A 20,472-nucleotide genomic window follows, 5' to 3' on the forward strand; every position below is an offset into this window, starting at 1 on the left:
TTTAACACCATTATAAATGCTGGATGCAAAGCAGGGTTTGGGGTGGAGGCTGACAGCTTGTGACCCTCCATGTAATAACTTTGCGACCCCCTGAGGGATCCCGACCCCCATTTTGAGAACCACTGTCTTATTTCACTGAAAAATCTTAAAACCATGGTCTCAAAAAGATAAGCAAATCATGGCTATCTTTAAATGGAGTCCCTTTTCATTTACACTGCTTTATTCTGCGCAAAGCATGATCCGGCAAGCTGACCCACATGGGTAGATCTCTGCAAACACAGGGAGTCCCTCTGGCTTCAGTGGGGCTCCACATGGCTATAAAGGGCCTGTGCAGATCAGCATGCAGGATCAGAGGTTAACCTACTGTATACTCCCCCATTTGATAGCCTATGTTTAAGTTTATGTATTGAAACTCTCAAATGAGGATGTATAGAGTAGGTTAATTACTATCCAATAACTGTTAACTCACTTTGACACTTTAAAATCAGCAGAAGTTTGGAACTCCTGACCAAGCATGTAGCTTTTTAAAAATAACTGCTATAGCGCTGTCTCCTTAGATAATAAGAAACTGAATAATCCCCACTGCAGCCACTGGTTTCTATTGCTGTTATTCTACCACAGTTCCCCCACCCCTTCATTTTTCTAATGTGAAGGGCTTGGTTCAAACTAAAAGCAGCTTTCCCATGGTAGAGGGATCCACTGCCAATTAGATGCAAAGATCATGACTATGTGTCTTACTGAAAACATTATGAATGTGGGATTCCTTCCTTCCTTCAATGTCTGCAGCTTATTTCAAACCATGAGAATAAAGTTTTCCAAAACTACCTCGATGAAAGGTTTGTCTCCTTTGAACTTTACTCTCCAATTACCTGGAATTTATATTACTGTAACTCCTAGAAGCCCCAGGCATGGACCAGGACCCTATTGTGCTAGGGTCATCTCTACAAATTCCAACTGACACTTACTTACATGGTGTTTTTTCCCCCAAAGAGCTACCAAAATGGGTCACTGAACATTGTAGTAAGATCACTTCACTTTACCCACTGCTGAAATGAGGTGGAACACAGCAACCATTCTGTGCTAACAGCACAATGCTCCAGCATTGTACGTGGAGAAGTACTTTTTAAATTGAAAATGCAGCAGAAATTCAGAAAAATGTGTGTAGCTCACGAAAGCTCATGCTTAAATAAATTGTTTAGTCTCTAAGGTGCCACAAGTACTCCTTTTCTTTTTGCGAATACAGACTAACACCGCTGTTACTCTGAAACCTATATATATATAATTACTCTAATTGGAATTCAGTCAACACATCTCAAGTGTCAGTTCCTACATTATGAAAAGTACTAGGGGATCTTTTACATCTGCAAGTGAACAAGGTCTCCCTTTGAAGTCCCATCTGAAAGACAGCCTTACCAGCATCATATCAGTAGTGTCTGCTGAGCTAACAGTGCTACCACTGTGCAATTAATCTTCCAGCACCTACATTTTCTTTGGTAGTCTCTCAGCTATTTAATGAGCAGGCCTGATGCAGCATAGTTCAAGGGGCTCTTAGATTGTAAGCCCTTTGGGGCAGGAACCATGTCTTCATATGTGATTGCACACATCCTAGCTCAGCTGGGGCCCTGCTCCTGGATGGGTACATTGCAACACAAACATAAAAAAACAAATCATCTGCTAGGATCACAATTTATTAATGTCTCAGTGGGCTTGACTGCATCAAGCTGGTCCTGATCTTCTTGCACCATAAATTCAGTGCCCCGCTAGCTTATGCCTCCAAGAGAGCAGCCGCCTTTTCTTTGCCTTGTCCTTGCTGGAGGGAAGATAAGAAAGGCTTAGTCAGAGACTGGGGCGGGAAGGGGGAGCTCTATGCTTGTTTAGCTGAGAGCCGAAGGTCAGGCACAGTCCCCAGCCCCTTTCCTTCTGCTCTGGGGGATGGAATTAAGGCCCAGTACCGCAGTGCCATGGGGGAGGGGGGGATCTTGCATCCCCCACCTTCGCCGCTCACTGAAGAGATGGCCTAGGAGCCCTGGCTAACCTCGGCGCTGGGGAGCAGGGGCTCGGCCACGGCTGGGTCTTGTCCTCCTTATCAGCCAGAGTGGATGCTGCAAGGCGTGTCCGGGGCTCTGCTCATGTGATGGAGCCAGCGGGAGAGACGGGCGGGGGGACAAGGGAGGAGGTGATTTTTTTTAAAGGAGTTGGCAGGAAGCTGGGCTGGCTCCTTCATTCGCAGGCTGGAGTCACCCTGAGCAGGAGCGGCCGGAGCCCGCCGGGGACTGGCCGGGCGGACATCCCCATTGTTACCGGTGCTGAGCGGGCTCCCGCGGGGGCGAGCGGACAGAAGCGGGGCGCCGGGAGCGCCGCAGCCGCACGCACCGACATGGGCGCGGGCAGCTCGGCGGAGCAGCCGAGTCCGCAGGACGCGCCCACTGCAGCAGTGGAGTCCGAGCCCGCCAGTCCGGAGGCGGCGGCGGCGCCGCTTGAAGAGCCCGAGGACCCCGCCAAGGTACCAGCCTCGTCCCCTGCAAGGCGGCGCAGGGCTGAGCCCTCTGGGGGGGGGAAGGGAGAGGAGGAGGAGGCATTTCCCCCTTAGACCCACCCGCCGGGGCAAACTTCCCGCCCGCGGCTGAACACCTGCCTCCAGCACCTGCCCCTCCCGCGTGTCGGGGCGGCCAAGTGTAGTGCGCGGCGCGGCGCTTTGCCCGCAGCGCTCTTGGGCGGGGAACTGCGCAAGCGGTGGCCTCGGCCGCCGTCCTTAAACTTCCCCCGCCCCCCGGCGGACAGCCCCGCGCCTGCTGCGGGCCGCCAAGGGGGCCAGGGGCGGGAGTCCCCCTCCTCCCCGAGTCGGCTGGTAAACTCGGGCGGGGCCCTCTCCTGCACTGCCCCTGGCAAGCGCCTCGCTCACCTTCGGACGCTAGCTACATCCCATTGCATCTGCTGGCTCCGCTCAGCCCGCGGGGCAGCCTCTCGCGGGGAGGGGTTACCACAGACCCACCCTTCTTCAGCCCCTGCGTATGTGTGTGCTTGGGGGGAGACCCCACCCAGTACCCGGGGCTAGAGCCGCCTGACGGCGGTGCGCTCCTGCAGTCAGCTCGACGTGGTACCCCGTGCTCGTGCTGCTGCTCTCTGCAGTCTCCTCTCCTCCCCACAGAGGATGCAGGTGGGAGGCGCCTCTGGTCTGGGCGAAAGAAAACCAGTACATCTATGGCTTTTCCAGGCTCTCCTGCTTTGACAAGTTGCTCAAACTCGACAGCAGCTCTCCCTGCCTCCCCTATGTTATGACAGCATCGGTGCTGAGTAAACACCCCGTTGGGGATTCTCATATGGTGTCATACATGTGTGCAACATGTACAATTTTTAAACGAAAAACAAAGTTGGCCATAGTAGTTAGTCCCTAGGGGTAGTTTCCATAATCCTTAATGTATTCCCACAGGCAAAATGTAGTAATTAGCTAAGGGCGAACCAGCACAGATGAGAATTTAAGTGTCTTAATAGATGTGTTGGAGAACTGCAAGAAATTATTTTAATGTGTTTGCTGTTTACAATAAATTTTGAACGACTACATTTTCCCTGTGCTGGAACACTCTCTTGGTTGAAAGGATGTTGGGGGCAAGAGGGAAATTATGTGCATCAAGGATGTTTTCATAACATTAGCTTAGTTTTTAGATTGTTCCATATAACAGAGGGGAAACAGTACATATTTATGCAGAAGTTATCCAACTTTTCCCGTTCTTCAGAACTGGGGTCTTTAAAGTATGAGCATTCAAAAATTCTTTTAATCTAATGTGTGGGTGTGAAAGCTTGAGAACTGGTTGTGGCTTGGTTTCCTTGACCTTGCGATTCTGATTTTAACTTTCAGCTACAATTTTCCATAGTTCCTGGCCTCCAGGAGATCTTGTTTGCATGTTTTGACAGATTCACTAGTGCACATTAGTCTTTAATAGCTTTAAAATCAATGTTAGTTTGTAAGATATTGTGGTATTTAGCAACAGTAGTTTGGTATTCAGAAGCCAAAAATTTGCAGGCAAGATGATTGTTGTGAATCTTTTTGGTTGACATTAATGGCAGAAATCACTAAATATTTCTGAAATATCTGACAAAGGTGATTGAAGACAACATTACTTTACTCTGGAGAGGAAAAAAATCCTGAGAAGGTCAAGACAGTATCTTTTCAAATTATGTGAAAAATATGTTTCACAGTCAAGATAATGTTAATATCTAAGAAGGGACATAAAATTCATAATCATATAAATCCAATTATCAGAATAAAGACGGGATAAAATAATTTTAGGTAATCTAGGTAATGCCCTTTTTGTGGAGGGCCCAGGGCTACCGAAAAGTAACTTTACATATATTTTTAAAAATTGTTTTTATCCTTTTTTCTCCTTAAGAAAAAATTCTTTCTAATTAAAAGAATTAATCTTGTCGTCATCTAGAAAAAGCTGTGAAAAAGGAATCTTCCTTTATACTTTTAACTGTTTTTATTAATAATAGTTTTGTTTTATTGATAATAGTTTCATCTCTGTAAAATACTATTTTTTCAAAATTTAATTTGGGTATAATTTAACAGCTTTGTCTTGCTTTGTTTTCCATAGCCTGATGGAAGATTTTTTTTCATGAGGTTTATCTTTGTTCCCTTTTGTAACCTCACTCCACTAAAAATCTCACCTACAACATCTTGTTCTGTGCTTGTTACAATATAATAGTGTACACTTTTGTACAATATACAGAATACTACAGCAAAGTAGTATATAAATGCATAGAGCATTTTTTTCATATTCATTCCATTCAACCCTTTCAAACTGGGAAATTACCAGACTATTATGCTTGTATTTCCTTTTGGTTACAACCTCTTTTACTGTTTAAAAATTCATAACTACTAGAGAGCTAATTTGTTTACTGAAGAGCTGCTAATGTGACAACTTTAAAGGAACGATCTTTTTGAGTGTTTTTATTGAAACACATCAACTGAAGTTTTGCAAACTTTTAAAACTAATCCAAATTGAGTGAGACTTGGCAGGTCAATTACAGGGCAAAGCACTTGGACAGTCAACTCTGAGATCCTGGTTAGGGCACAATATTATTTCAAAATCTGACAGAGGTTTTATTTTAGTTCTTCCAACACTTAAAATGACCCAGAACATTAAGTCATACTTTGTCAGAATTTAGTCTGGTCCTGTACTAGATAAACATTTATCTTGCTCATTTCTAGAGAGTGCCACATTCATATTCTGGGTTGGGTGTATTGTTGCAGGCACCACAGGATATCAGTTTTCACAATATGCTAATATAATAATCTTCAGCAGTGCAATTCAGCCAGAACATGAGTACAAAACCATTATATTGTTTTCAAATGTTAGAATTATAATTGAAGAATTAATAATTAATGCAAATATAATCACTCAGGTCTTCAGTAAGATTTTTGTCCCGTCAAGTAAGTAGTAACATGATAGTGGATGCATTCATCAGCCAATAGATATTTATTTTGTGTCTTATCACATCCATGGTTTGCATATATTTGTTGATGAATGTAGGAATCTATGGGGACAATTTTGAAGTATTTTAAATGTAACTATAAAATATTAATCTGCCAAAGTCAATAGTTCCATTGTTACTGTGTTTATTTGATACAGTACATCTGCAGGATAGTATAGAGTTATAGTTGCAAAATGTTTGACAGCATAGACAATCAAAAACAAAACCTTTTATTGTCTGTAGCATCCAAAATTTTGCAACTATGACTACATACTAGCCTGTAGATGTATCAAATAAACATGCTACACTATGTGTATGAGGAAAGAGTTTTTAAAATTCCCAAAGACTTCCTTCCCTTTTTCCCTCCTCCTTTCCTTCCCCTCCACCTCCTTAGCAGTAGCGGGTTTTTAAAAAGAATCTGCTGCCAGTGGTATTGCTCATCTTAGTTTTTTGGCAGTAGTATGTTTTCTTGCTGTTTATTCTTTGAATCCCACTACTACTGCCAAGTGGCATAATGTGATCATCAACAGTGAGTTCTCTTTTGAAGTCCAACTATTATCCATTGTTCTGTTTTATAATTTCACTTACAGAACCACGTGCCCATGACTTATGCCTCGTTTAGATCACTAAATCACAATTAGGCAAAGTTAACGTCTTGTGTTAGTTTTGCCATTGACTTTAATAGGTTCAGAATTTTACCCTATGACACACTGGTACTGACAATCTTGTGATTGCCTTGGTTCCCCCACCCATATATTGCCTAGAATATGTCTACACTAAAATATGTATATTTAAAGGATACACCTAAAGGATATATATATATATTTAAAGGTGTATCCTTAACTCACATTAGCCATCTTGCATTAATATATTGGGGAAGACCTGTTAACTCAGCTTTTAACTCATGTTAGCAGTGCAAGTAAAAGCCTATAGAGGAAATCTGAGGTTGAACTCAAACTGCTCATCTGAGTTGAAAGCTGAGTTGCCACGTCTTCACTGCTATTTTAAACTATTAGCTAAACTGAGTTAAGAACACACCTGTCGTTGAAGTATTGATGTACCCCTAGTGTAGACAAGGTCAAAGTGAACCTTTGCACCTCACATTTAACAAAACTCTTGCTCTGTTGGACCAAGTTGGGAGGTGAATTCTAAAGTCAAAGACTTTCCACCATGAAAGATCAGCCTCTGGAACACTCATATCTAGGTGCTATTGGCAAGAATACCTTTGCTAGTTTCATGGTACATCTACACTATGGAGACTATACTGGTGTAGCTATGCTTGCATAATTGCTTAGTGTAGATGCAGCCTGCACTGACAAAAGTTTTTTTGTTGTTGGTGTAAGAACACCACCTCCACAAATGAAGTTAGCTGCTGGAGAGACAATATCTTTTATTGGACCACCTTCTGTTGGTGAAAACTTGTCTCTTGCACCAAGAGAAGTTAGTCCAATAAAAGATAGTATCTCACCCACCTTGTCTTTCTCATATTCTGGTACCAACACTGTAAACTGTGAAGCATTCTTCCACTGACATACTACATCTATACTGGAGGTTAGGTCAGCATAGTTGCATCACTCAGGGCTGTGATTTATTTACACCCCTGACCAATGTAGCTGTGTTGACCTAACTCTTAAGTCTAGACCAAACCTCAGTTGTGGCAGAGGTACAGAGCAATGTTTGTTAGAGTACTTGTGTAATGTGCTCTGTATGGTCAATCCCACTAACAAAATGAGCCATTTCACTTTTCACCAGTGGTCTTTATATGTAGTGCCTTGCAGAGTGCATTACTTAATCCAATTATCTGTTAGATGTGGGAGGGGGAGACACTCAAAGAGATTTTAAATTTCACACATTATAGTATTTGTTTTGATACCACTTCAAAATTAAAATTTAGAACTTACCATTTAAAATGTAACTATTGTTAAATAAATGCTTAATTAAAAATACCCAACTGTATGAACGTGTCATAGTGATTTGGCTGACTGTGGCTGTATAGTCCAAATGTACATTGGCTAGGAGAATTACATGGTTTTCAGGACCTTCATCAGCTAACCAGACAGTAGCATTCATGCAAACTGCTGTATAAATACCAATGAAGTAAAACCAATAGGATTATCTTTGGTTATTAGGAATCCTATTAAACAGATCAGTATAATATCAGAAGGTTTGAGTGAAGCCTGTTATAAATCTATTACATATATTGGCTTCTGTATTTGAACTGTGTTTTCTGACAATTTATGTAGTAAAGAGATAGAATGCATGTGAAAATATAGGTCTTGTTTAAAATTTAGTCTAGTAATCTCAACTAATCTTGGTGATATGGAGTGTAAAGAATGGGGATTGCAACAGTTTCCTTGGGCCTAAAAGGGTCACTGTGTTGCTCTTGAAATTCAAGCTACACTCTCTTTATATCTTCCATGTGAGTGCACAGTAATTTCTCTGCAAGGCAATTAAACTGTGTTTGAAAGAAAAGTGTATTTTCGTTTCTCTTCATTTTCTTAGTTATCAAACATCTACAGAATTTTTTTTTGATGAAGTAGGATTCTTTGTGGTATAGACTTATAAAACTATTGATTTATGTGAGGCACTCAAGTGGGAGAGGCCAAAAAGAGTAAGAATAGAATTATGTAAACAATTCTTCAGCCTGTTGAGTAGTAATGGAACTTTTTGGAAATTTTAAACTAAGAATATATTATCTGAAGATAAGATAATCATACCTATGTATATTTTCTATCTACAGAGTATATCTTATTTTTATGAACAGTATATTTTGATTCTTTCAAGAAGAAAGAAGGACAAAACTTAAGTGAACTTCATGGGGTGTTCTATTCCCTTCACTTCTGAAAAGTATGAAAATAAAGTTACTGAAAAGACTGGAAACTTAAGATGCTGTATGTACTGGAAAAGTATGCAAGTTTAACTATAAATAGATTTAAAAACTGATCTAGTTAAACTGATGCAAGCTCCTAACGTAGACTCACTTAAATGGTTTTAACCTTTGCTTATATCAATTTAGCTTAAGTGTGTCTGTGTTAGATTAGTTTTTTTAAAATTGATTTAGTTAAACAGGTGCACTTTTCTACTAAGGGCAAGCCCTAAAGGACCAGATCCTCAACAGATGTAAATCATTATGGTTTCACTGAAGTCAATGGAACTACACTGATTTATACCATCTGAGGAGATAGCTTATACGGGTCTGTTACCCAGAAGATACACAAAACTCCCCATTGATTCGGAGATTAAATTATTTTAAAAAAGGAATTTTAACACTACAGTGGCCTTAGAAAAAAAGTTGTACTCGTCTACTATTGCTCTGTATGCCACTGGTGTAAGTGAAGTGAAATTGTTTTGTATGTGAGATAAAGTCCTTAATCAAAACTTGTTGTTCTTGATTTTGCAGTGAAATAATGATTCTGTGTTTGACATTTAAATTATTGTGATGTCACTAACAGAGTTATGACTTATGAATGGATGTATTTTTATGCCAGAAATTGAAAGTTATTTTCCTCCACAGTGAACATTTCTTCTCGGCCTCTTCCCCGAGCATTGCAACACATAACTCTTAGTCTTCTAGAAAATCACTGGAACAACAATGGAATCTACAAAGCCTTAGTTAGGCACTTAGGCTCCCTATCCAATGCAGGGGAGAGAGCGAAGCACCTAAAATGCAATTTTGCAAAAGCCAGCACGCTAGCCACAGAAAACAGCAGGTGCAGGGGTTGGTGGTAGTGCCCACCTTATAACTTTCAGCTCAGTGATTAGAGCACTCACCTGGGACCACTTTCAATTCCCCCCTCTGCTGAAGGGGGAAAAAGAATTTGAAGGGGGTCTCCCACCTCTCAGGAGTTCTAATCACTGAGTTTTGTGATATTCTGATGCATTTCTCTTTCAGTCTCTCCTGTTGAAGCTCTTCCTGTTTGGATAAATAATTAAAGAGTGATTGGAGCAGGGGAACTGGATTCTGGGTCTCCCATTTCCCAGGTCATTGCCTTAATCACTGGGCTATAGAGTCATTCTCACTGCCTGAGCTACTGACTCTTTAATATTTATACATAGTAGACAGAGTGGTTTTTGGAGTGATATTTTTTCTATTTTGGAGAAAAGATGTGCTTGTCAAAGGCTCAGCATCCTGACCCTTCAAGGTTCTGGACCTCTGCCCCTTCAGCTAAGTTGTAAGAAATCCCGTAAACATTCCTGAGCTCCAGAGAGGTCCTCCAGCAAAATTCCTAGTGGTGAAAAACAAGGAAAATAATTATTAAGTAACAAAAATAAGGCCAGGTCCTCTCCTCCCCTAGGTCTTTGCTCTACATCATAAAAAAAAACAACCCCAAAACAAACAAAAACAAGCGGGAGCACAAATCTAACTTTAAAAAATTCTTTTTCAGTTTGTCTTTTAAGGTTCTGATCTGAAAAGTGATTAAGGAAAAATGGTATTATAGGTTCCATATTTATAGTCATCACTGATTCTGGAACAGGACCAGTCAGTTAACAAGGAAAGAGATTTGTTTCTGTAACCTCCAGCCCTGTAAACTCTACCTATCAACACCATTCCTTTGGCATCATTGCATTTGTGCTGGGCTTTCCATCAGCACACATTGGTAATGTACCCTCATCAGATGCCCTTACCCACTTGATAGGTAAGGAGGCTTATATCTCCAGCAGTCACTCCCTAAGGCTGTGTTTTTTAATTTCACAATATTGCTTTCTCATTTTGAGCCCTTGTTTTCTGGGTATATTATAGTAGTTGACTTCCTCATCCACCCTACCAAAAATAAATAAATAAATAAATAAATAAAATGAAGGCAAGAAAAAGTGACAGCCAATAGAGAAAAGAACAAAAAGAATACTGACTTGTACATAGTAAATAATTTGCCATTGCTGTTACAACTATGAAAATAACATGCACAAACCCCCTCCCATTTGGGCACCCGTAGCCACCTCCAAGGAAAGACATGGAAGAGAAAAGAGAGTGTCTGCTCTAGGAATTCCTCTTTTAGGGACCCTCAAGTATAATCTAAGCAGCCTTTGCTCTGAGTGATAGTTCTCAGCTTGAAGATCACTTTCTAAATCCCGCACAAATTGCCCTGTCCCTAATAATCTTTCTCTCTCTGTCTACTCATAAAAGGGAGATATAACCTTCATAGTTCCAAGTTCCTTCATTGGCTTTGCATTGATGTAAATAATAGGTCCTCCTTATGTGCGGGAAGAAACAGAATCTAGTTTACTACCCCTTGGCTATGTTGGCTAACCTGGAATTGTGGGTGGAGTTATGATACTGTGTCATTGCTATTTTTCCCCCCACTATGTCTTCTGTGCTAGGTAATAACTGTTTCTGCTGGTATTTTATAGAGATGTGTGAAACCAAAGCAATTTGAACAAGAGCTCTTCTCCCTCTGAAGGTGTTTGACAGAGGACTCCCCTTCACCCAGTGAAAGAATCCAGAGGCTGTGTTAAGAGGCCTCTGTCTTTACCAAGCCTATACACCGAGAATTACCATATATACTCATTCATTAGGCCGCTTGTTTGTAAGCCGACCCACCCAGATGGATAGGTTAAAATAGCAAAACCTGTATGACCCTTTCATATATTTCAGGGGTTAGCAAACTTTGGCTCCTGGCCCATTAGGGTAAGCTGCTAGCGGTCTGGACATTTTGTTTACCTGGAGCGTTCACAGGCATGGAGCCCCTCAGCTCCCAGTGGACGTGGTTTGCTGTTCAATAATTCCATAGAGTTTAAAATAATCAAATTTTGGTGTAGACCCGTTTATAAGCTGATCCCCGCTCTTTGATGCTTCACTTTTTTACCAAAAATATTCGGCTTATGAACAAGTATATACAGTAATCTTTTTTCTACCCTTCATTCTCACTACCTCTCTTGAGGCCTTCAAACCTACAATTCTTGCCCAGCACCCATCAGTGGATCTAAGAATGTCGTGTCCCCCTTTGGAAGGATGGGCTTTAAAGCGATATCTATATTAAGGAAGCTTTGCAAAAAAATTCCTTCCCATCCTAACACTGGTTCAACTTCACTACTATTAGCAACACTGGAAGCCCTAGTATGGATGGACCAGCAGCTGCTAAAATTATTTTCAGCAATGTGTCATCTAAAACTACTTGGAGCAAGTCAAATGGACATGATACTTAAAATGCTGGTGATTTATTCTAGGGCTCCCAATGTTCTTAACACTGGTGGGTTGAACTAATGCTAGCAATAGTGGAAGTTTTTTCAAGGCTTACCTAATAGATCCTTGTTTAAACTATATTTTTCTTGGACAGGGATTTTTCTGTTTGTTTTGAATATCTTTCTTTGAGAAGATGACACCTGAATTTACATCTAAAAACTCTCGTCGGAGCCAGGATATGGGACCATGTGGTGTCTTTACATATAGTAAATGGACACAGTGTAGTTACTTGTAAGCTGTATTTTGCTGAAATGAAGATGGGTGCTCATTGTAAACTTTAGTACATATGCACTTCTTGAATCAGAACGAAAGAGCCTTCTGTTCTATGTGGAGAATCACTGTTATTAGACAAAAGACCAGGATAATTTTCTTGAATCTGTGCTGAAAGTGTGGCTAGAGATTCCCAGCCATTTGTGTAGCTGTGCCTGATAAACAGACTTTCCATGATGGGGAGGAATGCAAGGAATGCTTAAGTGCTCTTGGATGTAGGTCATGGTTTAATAAAGCTTTGCTTTAGTGAATAAAAGTTCCTCAAAAAGTTCTTGTGATCCTTGAAGCCTGCTATTATCTCTAATCTATGAGACTAAACTATAAATCTAATTGGGGATTGAATAAACTTTATCAACCTCTAGGGATTTTTACCATGAAACAGGAAAATCTGTAATAGGTTACTCTGGTTTTATTCTGCTTTTGCTAAATAATAAATTAAGAGGAATGGTAATTCACTTCTTTCTATTATTTACAAAATAAAAGGATTGAGAACTCTTAGCCAGTATAGAAATGATTAATTTCTTTTGGTGTCTTTTTAAAAATAAAGTTACTACTATGCAAAAAAATAAATCTAGCATGTTCTATAGAATGGTACTCAACTGGGGAAAAAAGACACACTCTGTGTGTGTGTGTGTGTGTGTGAAAATACAGGACTGAAAAAAACTGAGTACATTGGATATGCAAGATCAGTTTGTCATCTCCATTGGAATTGCTATACAATCTTATATTTCCCAGAAGAAAGAAGCAATAATTAGGCCCCGGTTACAAATTACTAGTATCGAATTTACTTTTTAATTTCAACACTTTTTTATTATTTTTGTCTGATCTCTTCAGGAGATCTTCAGGAGTTTTAAGAAGATACTCAACAGAAGCATTCTCAAATGTTTGTAATGCTTATAACAGCGTAGCAAAGCTACTCCAAAAATATTTCACTTTTAATGTTTTCAATTAGTGATGTCTTGTCAGTGGAAGTTAACCAGTGTGGTTTTTATCTATTCTGGGGGATAAAGGGAGGCATGGAGGAAGTCAGGAAATCAGAAATGCAAGAACAAGATCTAATGATCTATAAAAGCAGTTTGTCACCACCTTTGCAGTCTTAATTTTTAGAGCTAAGCTGCTGAGCAAAACCTACTATATCCCTTCAGACTTTCACTATTTATAATCTTTACCATATTTACTGCAGCCAAAGACAATAGGACTACTGTGGAGTTAAATGCTGAAATTGATTTTACTCCCCAAACTCTTTCCAGATTCTGCTGTGAATACTAGTTGTATTGTAACTGTATCTGAACTCTAATAAAGAGCTGGGTCAGGTCAAATGGCATTTGCATGATCAGAGTTGAAAATTCTTCTTCAACCAAATATTAATGTCATCCATTAGTTTGGATTGTTTGGGGACTTTTTGTTTTTGTTTTGTAATGCTCATGAAGCATAGCAGCTTTGTGGTTGGATGTGATGAAGACACATTCCCTTCCTTAAATCAATGCAAGCGACCATGTCTCTGAATCTCTAATCACTATCTTTTCTGGTAATCAAGCTCATTGGGGTAGGGTTTTAAATTAACATTCCACTTTGTTGTACTAAAGTGCAACAAAATCTGGCAATAAAAGTGTGTGTTGCTTTGGGGAGGGGAAAGGATGGAGAACTTTGGAAGATATCCCGTTTTCTTTTAAAGTAAACTGTTAAACTTTATAAAACTTGACTCTTAGGGCTTGTCTACACTTACATTTTATAGCACTCTAACTTGCTAGCTCAGGGGGGTGAAAATCACCCTCCTGAGCGCAGCAAGTCTGAGGGCTTTAAAGCGCTAGTGTAAACAGGCTCTGAGCAGTAGGAGCCATACTCCCAGCTCTGGGTGCTAATCCCCTCGTGGAGGTGGATTACCAGGAGTGCTGGGAGAGCTCTCTCCCAGCCCTCACCACACTCGCACTTCAAAGTGCTGCCATGGGAGCGCTTTGAAGTTTCCAGTGTAGCCATGCCCTTAGAAAACCTATATCTTAAGCCTAAATTAACCTGCTCTGCACTGTATTTAACTGGTGGTATAAGGTAAATGTTGTATGTAATGAGATAGTTCTTTCCTTGAATGCCAGAAAATGGCTTTTCTTTTTCAGAAGCATTTGTAGGATTTCTAATGCTTGTAGTATGTAAATTCTTTCCATTTTTAAGGGGGCTGGAAGAGATCATCAGGTCTTGAAGGTTTTCGAATTTTGACAGGTACTACAGAATGATCAAACCACCTTGAGATTCAGGTTCCCATCTTGTCAGTGGCGAATGGCTTAAGCAGCTTTATTACCAATAGAGAGATTAACTACAATGCAATTGCTTTCTTTGTTCAAGTCCGTTTCAGTTCCTTTCAATCCCTGATGAAGAGTCAGCCTGTAAAGCTACAGGAGTTGTTCCCTTGCTTTTTGCCAGTCAGCCTCTGACTAAACACAAATGTTCATTATGACCAAAGCCATGGTGGCAAAAAGATGAGATTAAATGTTGCTCTCAATACTTCTGCATTTAATGCACATATATTGAAAATTAGGAGACATAATCAGGTATTAGAGAATAATAGGTGATTTGAACTACCTGAATGTAAACTGGTCAAATATCATAATGGTGCAAAGTTTAGAGAAGCAATTTCCCAACACCTTAAACAATTGTTTCTTGGAAGAGTTAGTGCTAGAGCAAACAAGAAGAGAGGTTATTCATTACTTAAGTAATATTCAGGAGTTGGCTCAAGGAGTAACAACAGTTGAGCCACTAAATAATAACAGCTGGCCAAACCCTTAGCTGAGCCTGAGTTCCTCTCTTTTTTGTAAAAAGAAAAGGAGTACTTGTGGCACCTTAGAGACTAACCAATTTATTTGAGCATGAGCTTTCGTGAGCTACAGCTCACTGTAACTCACGAAAGCTCATGCTCAAATAAATTGGTTAGTCTCTAAGGTGCCACAAGTACTCCTTTTCTTTTTGCGAATACAGACTAACACGGCTGTTACTCTGAAACCTCTCTTTTTTGTGTGTGTGGAGGGGAGGGGGACTGAGGAAGGATGTAATCATTCTTGGCTACTGCTGCCACCTGAGTATTCAATATCTAACAAGAACTCTAAAATGTGGATATGCTTTGCAGTGAGTGACATATACCATCCCAGTCTCTTGTTTCGGCATTTTACACAGAGCTCAAACTCCAGACAGGACAGACAAAATGGATGCTTTTACTGCTCATCAAAATAACTTTTGGCCTATGGAAACCTGTTGTGGTAAGAACCAGGTGACCATTAATTCTACACTTACTACTTCCATTGGCAGGTGTTAATTCTGTACTGCTTACAACCCTTATTACTAAACAAGGCCTTATATCCTTTGTTTCCATTAGGAAGAGAAATGGATGAGACGAATAAGGTATTTATTAGATGCAAATCTTGTTTATTTACAAAGAATGTACACAAAATCATGTATCACAGAACTACAGTAGAAACAAACAGTAGGCAGTTTCCTTGCTCAGAAATCCAAATGTGCCCCAAAAGAGCTCTGTCCCTCTGCTCTCTCTTTGGGATGCTCTGCTGCCTCTCTCATTGTCTTTTGGGCTCATACACACGTCTGCAGCAAATCAATCCACTCATCCCAATGTTTGCAACTAGTCCCAGGAAAATCTCTCAGGCAGCTCTTTTATAGAATAAATTAATTACATCCATGTTTACAGGCTGACAATTTCTTATTGGTTAAACTTGTGCACTTATAAAAAAAAAGTAATTTAGTTAGCAGATGCATATTTTATCTTGTCAGTTTCTTGATCAATCAAGATATTTTGGAATCCAGGAATGAGTTATTTTGTGTCTCAAGGAAATTAATAGATATACACAGTCTATGTTATTCTAGTCTAATTTATGTACATATTATGGCAAAAAAAATGTTAAAAGAATGTTAAAGTTTCAAAGTCTAACACAAGCAACAGAAGCCACTAATTTAATTTAAATTATCTGAGCTGTGAGTTGGGAGTTCTGGGTAAATTGTATATTGGCATTTCAAATGTTCACAGCTAAGTTTTAAAGTCAATGGCTGTTAAGCTGATTGAATCGGTGATATTTAGATCACTAATATTTTAATTGTAAGAGCTAGAAACATAGTTATTAGAAACCAAAGAGAGCCTGGACTTTGAGAACTTATGAAAAGCTGTCTAATTGCATTAAAACTGAAGAATTGGTATATTTATCATGCCAGTAGACTTAGATTTTTCCAGCCAAACATAACAAAAAATTTGAGTGACCTTGTCCTTACATTAGCACCGACAGATTATCAGTCATACTATTAAAAAAGTATGATGCAAGGCTAGTGTATTTCTTACTCCCCATTATGATTCCTTTTATAATAACCATCCTTCTAACAGCACCTCTTCTGAAGACTGACTGTCTGACTCCCACAGATGGTGTTATGTTTAGTATGCAGTTAAATGGCTGCGGTCAGATAAAGGTTTCGATTAAATGATGGAACTATTTTCATAAGAGCTGGAAATGAATACAGACTAAAGTGCTGTTGATTAGTGCCAATGAAGGTCACCTGTCCCATTTGTTCTAATGTTGGGATTAGTTTCAAAACAGTTCTGATAGCCGAGACTTACTTTTATAAGCATTTTAAAAAATTTACTGGCAACTACTGTTAATTAATTTTTTGTTGCCTAAATAAAGACATTAATTGGTATACAATTTGTTATATGCATGAACAGTGAAATTGTCCCACTACTGATTATATATGTGACAAAGAATTTTACACTGTTGTGCAAATCTGGTTATTAAAGCCGTACTAGGCACATCTCTATTTGCAAGTTAATAGTTCCTGAGACTAATTACAGTTCAAGGAACTGATATTGCACACTAGTTCACTAATTGTTTAATTTGAATATAGCACTCAATAACATTTGTTGCTTTTAAGAACTAAAAGTTACATAAGTTGGTCAACATGTTCTCTTCACTTCTCCGAACCCCTTTGAAATAAAGCTGTTGTCATGAAATCCTTTATCTGTTACAGGCAAATAGGTTCTAGGTACCAAGAACATAAGTGTACTTTCGGATGCTTTAGTTTGATGTTGTACTTTGTGTGCTCTAGCTAATCTGTATAGTAACTCTGTGAATCATCACTTAATAAAGGCCCATGATCAACTGTGTATTTAATTGCTTTTGAATATATGAAATAGAAAGATAATTTTTAGAGCTGAGTGAATTGCGTTTTCTTCTACTATTTCACATACTGTCCTAATTTATTCTCAATATGAACAAATATAGCTATTTTGTAGGGGAAATGTAACGGATAGTTGATAAATTATTGTTCAGTCTACACAGGCATTAAACTAAAAGAGGTACGGTGAGGAGTGGGAGAAGGAAAGCCTCTGGCTCATGGGATTGGCAATGACCTCTCAACTTTTAGTTTTTCCAATTAACCTGAGTCTGCAGTAGTTTCTAAAGCACGCTTGGGTTTTTTCCCCGTGTAGGGTATTACTGCTCAAGGGCAAGTTGAGCTTCTTATCTCTTCCCCAGTCTATCAGTGGTGTGTGAACCCCAGCATTGTGGAGACTAGCCCGCTGGCCTCACCCATTCCACCCAAGGCCCCGCCCCCTGCATGCCAGAGCCCCGAAACCCCACCCCCAAAAGGAGAAGCCCCCCTCTCCCTCCATGACCAGAGGAGCCCTGGCCCTTCCACCTGCCCACTCCAGCCACATGGGCCAAGGCACCACCCCCCCACACCAACCGCCAGCCCCCGAGCGCCAGGCTGAGCCACCAGGCCCCCCGAGCACTGGGCTAGCCCTAGCATCAGGCCAAGCTGCTGACCACCCCCCCTCCAGGTGAGTTGCCATCCCCCCCCCACCAGTGGCCCCCCAAGTGCCAGGCTGGCCCCAGGCCGAGCCACTAACCCCTCCCCCTCCCGAGCACAGGGCTGGCCCTAGCATCAGGCCAAGCCTCTGCCCCCACCACTGATGGTCTCCCCAGCCGAGCCGCCAACCCCCCGAGTGCCGGGCTGGCCCCAGTGCTGAGCCAAGCCTCCGCCGCCCCGGCCAAGCTGCTGGCCTCTACCGCCAGTGGGATGGGTGGTTAGCCCTACTTAGCTTTGCAACCTTAACCTTCTTTTAATGTGTGTAATGTAGTGCTTTTATAGGTCATCAGAGTATTATATAACTTTAAATCCTAACTGTACCCATGTAACATGGGTGAATAAAAATTATTCCTATTTTACACATGTGGGGTGAATCGACACTCAGAAAAGAGCATTGTCCAGTACAGTGGATTGGAAATCAAAGACCAGTATTCTGTTCTAGGTTCTGCCACTGATTTGCTGTGTAATCTTAGGCAAGTGGATGAATCACTGCCTCAGTTTCCCCATCTCTAAAATAGGATAATAATGTTGACCGATCTTGGTAAAGTGCTTTGAGATTTATGGAAGAAAAGGGCTGCATAGATAGTAAGTATTGTTAGTATGCAAATCCCATAACAAGTCCTTGCCAGATCTGGAAGTAGAATTTACAAGTTTCTATCTACCAATCTCTTGCTCAAACTACTATACTTGCTGCTTACCAGATTTCTGTTGAAAAAGATGATTAAGTTGCAACATTATTCTGACCCTGTGGTTTTGGAAATTAATTTATTACTACTGCTGAAAATCAAGTCTACTGATCAGAGGCTGCTGCTAACAATCAACTGTTTTTGAATTTTTCTGTAGACTGCAGTGAATTTTTACATTAAAAGGCAAAACTCTTGAATTGTAGTCTTGCAATGATCTTCTCCTTCCCTTCCCATCCTTCTCCTAAACCCACAAATGACTCATAATTAAGGCCCTGAGAAAATCACAGATTTTAGAAGCAGGCATCCCTGCTTCCATCTCCCTGCTGAGGGCACAATTGCTCTTGTGGGGGACAGGTAGAGGGCCATTCCCATACTGGAGAGGCAAGGGACAAGGAGGTGGTGGCTTGTCCTATTTTGCGGAGGGGGAGGGGCAACACTTCTGAAGGGGTGTGTCTGACCACATGGTGGACCACTGATCTAGTGCAGCCCAGGAAGGAAAACAGGGGCTTGTTCGGCTCTCAGCTCCAGCCCATGTCTCTGCTGCAGCTTCTTTTCCTGCGAGCCTGAAAAGGGCAGCACTGACAATGCAGCCATTAGGAGCCCTGTTCCAGCCTGCCCTACTCCACAGCAACCACTGGGAGGTCAGGGGGAGACACTGCAACGGGAGCTGATGAGGAGCTGAGAATGGGATCCACCCCCTGCCCCTCTCCCGACTCCTCACACACCTCCTCCTGATCCAAGACGCAGCAGCACCGGTTACTGTGCTGGCTGCGGTGCAAGGATGGATCCCAGTCTCAGCCCCTGTGGTATCTCCCCTGGGCTTGCAGGGGGCCACTGTTGAGCCAGCTGGGCCAAGGCTTCTATTTACCATGTTGTCAGCACTGCCCTCTCCCTGCTGGCTGGACAGGAAGGAGTAGCAATGGCCTGGGCTGGAGCTGAACACAGAGTGAGCTGTGACCTGATCCCTGCCCTACGCTGGCCAGCACCATGTGGTGAGATACTGCCATCGCCACCCACTTCCCCCTGGTACTCCCTGGAAAAGGACTGGCAACCACCGCCCTGACCCACTGTAGGATGAGACTGGCCTGCTAACCCCCAACCAGCAGCTGTGCCTTTAGTGGGGAGGCAGAAGTGGGAATGCCACTGTTGGAAAAATCATGGTCTGGGGCTATTTTCACAATTTCCATACAGTCCATGAAATTGTGATTTATACAGGGCCTTATAATACAGATGATTTTTTTTTCTTTTTAAAGAGCACTTTGAGCTCTCACCCTCTTTTTTTTTTTTTGTTTTGCTTTATTTTAAATGGCACTTAGAAGTCAGTGAAAAATGGAGTTAATGCCAATCCTCCATGATTGCTAGATTGTCTGGTGGAAATAATGTAGAGTTAAAGAATATATTGTAGTTCTTTCAGGAATGACACCACTTGGTTTCATATTGTCCTAACACACTTGGTTGTTGAATCATGTTCATGGTAATACTTCCCTTTCTTTCAGGTTTTTCTTAATAAGAAACTGATACACATGGGGAAATATTGTCTCCTGAAAGGCATGCATGCAACACCATGCATAGTGTACTGAATAACCAATGGGAAAACTATTAATGCTGATTGGAGAAGCAACCTAATGTTTTTGGTCAATCTGTATGGAAATTGAAACTGTGATGCAACTGTCCTCTTACCTTTTCTACTAATGACCTCAGAAAATAATATGAGTCAGTATTGTGATCTATTTAGTTGAGGCAGGCAGTAAAAAACAAACTGAAAGTAATGCATGTAAATACAGAATATGTAATATTCTGTATGAAACAGTACACACGCTGCAAGCTTGCGAAAAGTTTGCTTAGTCATACATTATGAAGTGTTCAAGTATTCAGCTTTTTGGAAAGTTTGAAGATTGGTTACAGATTATGCTATAGCCTCATACAATTCTGTTTGCTAAGGAAAAATAAAATTTCCAAAAAGGAGAAGAAATGTATTCAAATCAGTAAGACGATAGAAAAAGCCCAGCACAT

At 40.9% G+C, this 20,472-nt stretch overlaps 1 protein-coding gene and 1 long non-coding RNA gene across 2 annotated transcripts in view; one reads left to right on the forward strand and one right to left on the reverse strand.

The window, feature by feature from the left end:
- Positions 1-1,670: 1,670 nt before the first annotated feature.
- Positions 1,671-3,167, reverse strand: LOC140909120 (uncharacterized). The gene is made up of 2 exons (XR_012158089.1): positions 2,903-3,167; positions 1,671-1,810 (listed from the first exon to the last, which is right to left on the reverse strand). It is a non-coding gene; the product is annotated as an uncharacterized lncRNA (long non-coding RNA).
- The window catches only part of AKAP12 (A-kinase anchoring protein 12), a 132,884-nt gene continuing 114,438 nt past the window's right edge, over positions 2,027-20,472 (forward strand). The window contains exon 1 of the mRNA XM_073337656.1: positions 2,027-2,503. Within this exon, the coding sequence (XP_073193757.1) occupies positions 2,135-2,503 (369 nt within the window). The 5' untranslated portion in view covers positions 2,027-2,134. The remainder of the gene's footprint in view (positions 2,504-20,472) is intronic.

The sequence above is a fragment of the Lepidochelys kempii genome, chromosome 3 (genome assembly GCF_965140265.1).
Source record: "Lepidochelys kempii isolate rLepKem1 chromosome 3, rLepKem1.hap2, whole genome shotgun sequence".
Taxonomy (NCBI): Eukaryota; Metazoa; Chordata; order Testudines; family Cheloniidae; genus Lepidochelys; species Lepidochelys kempii.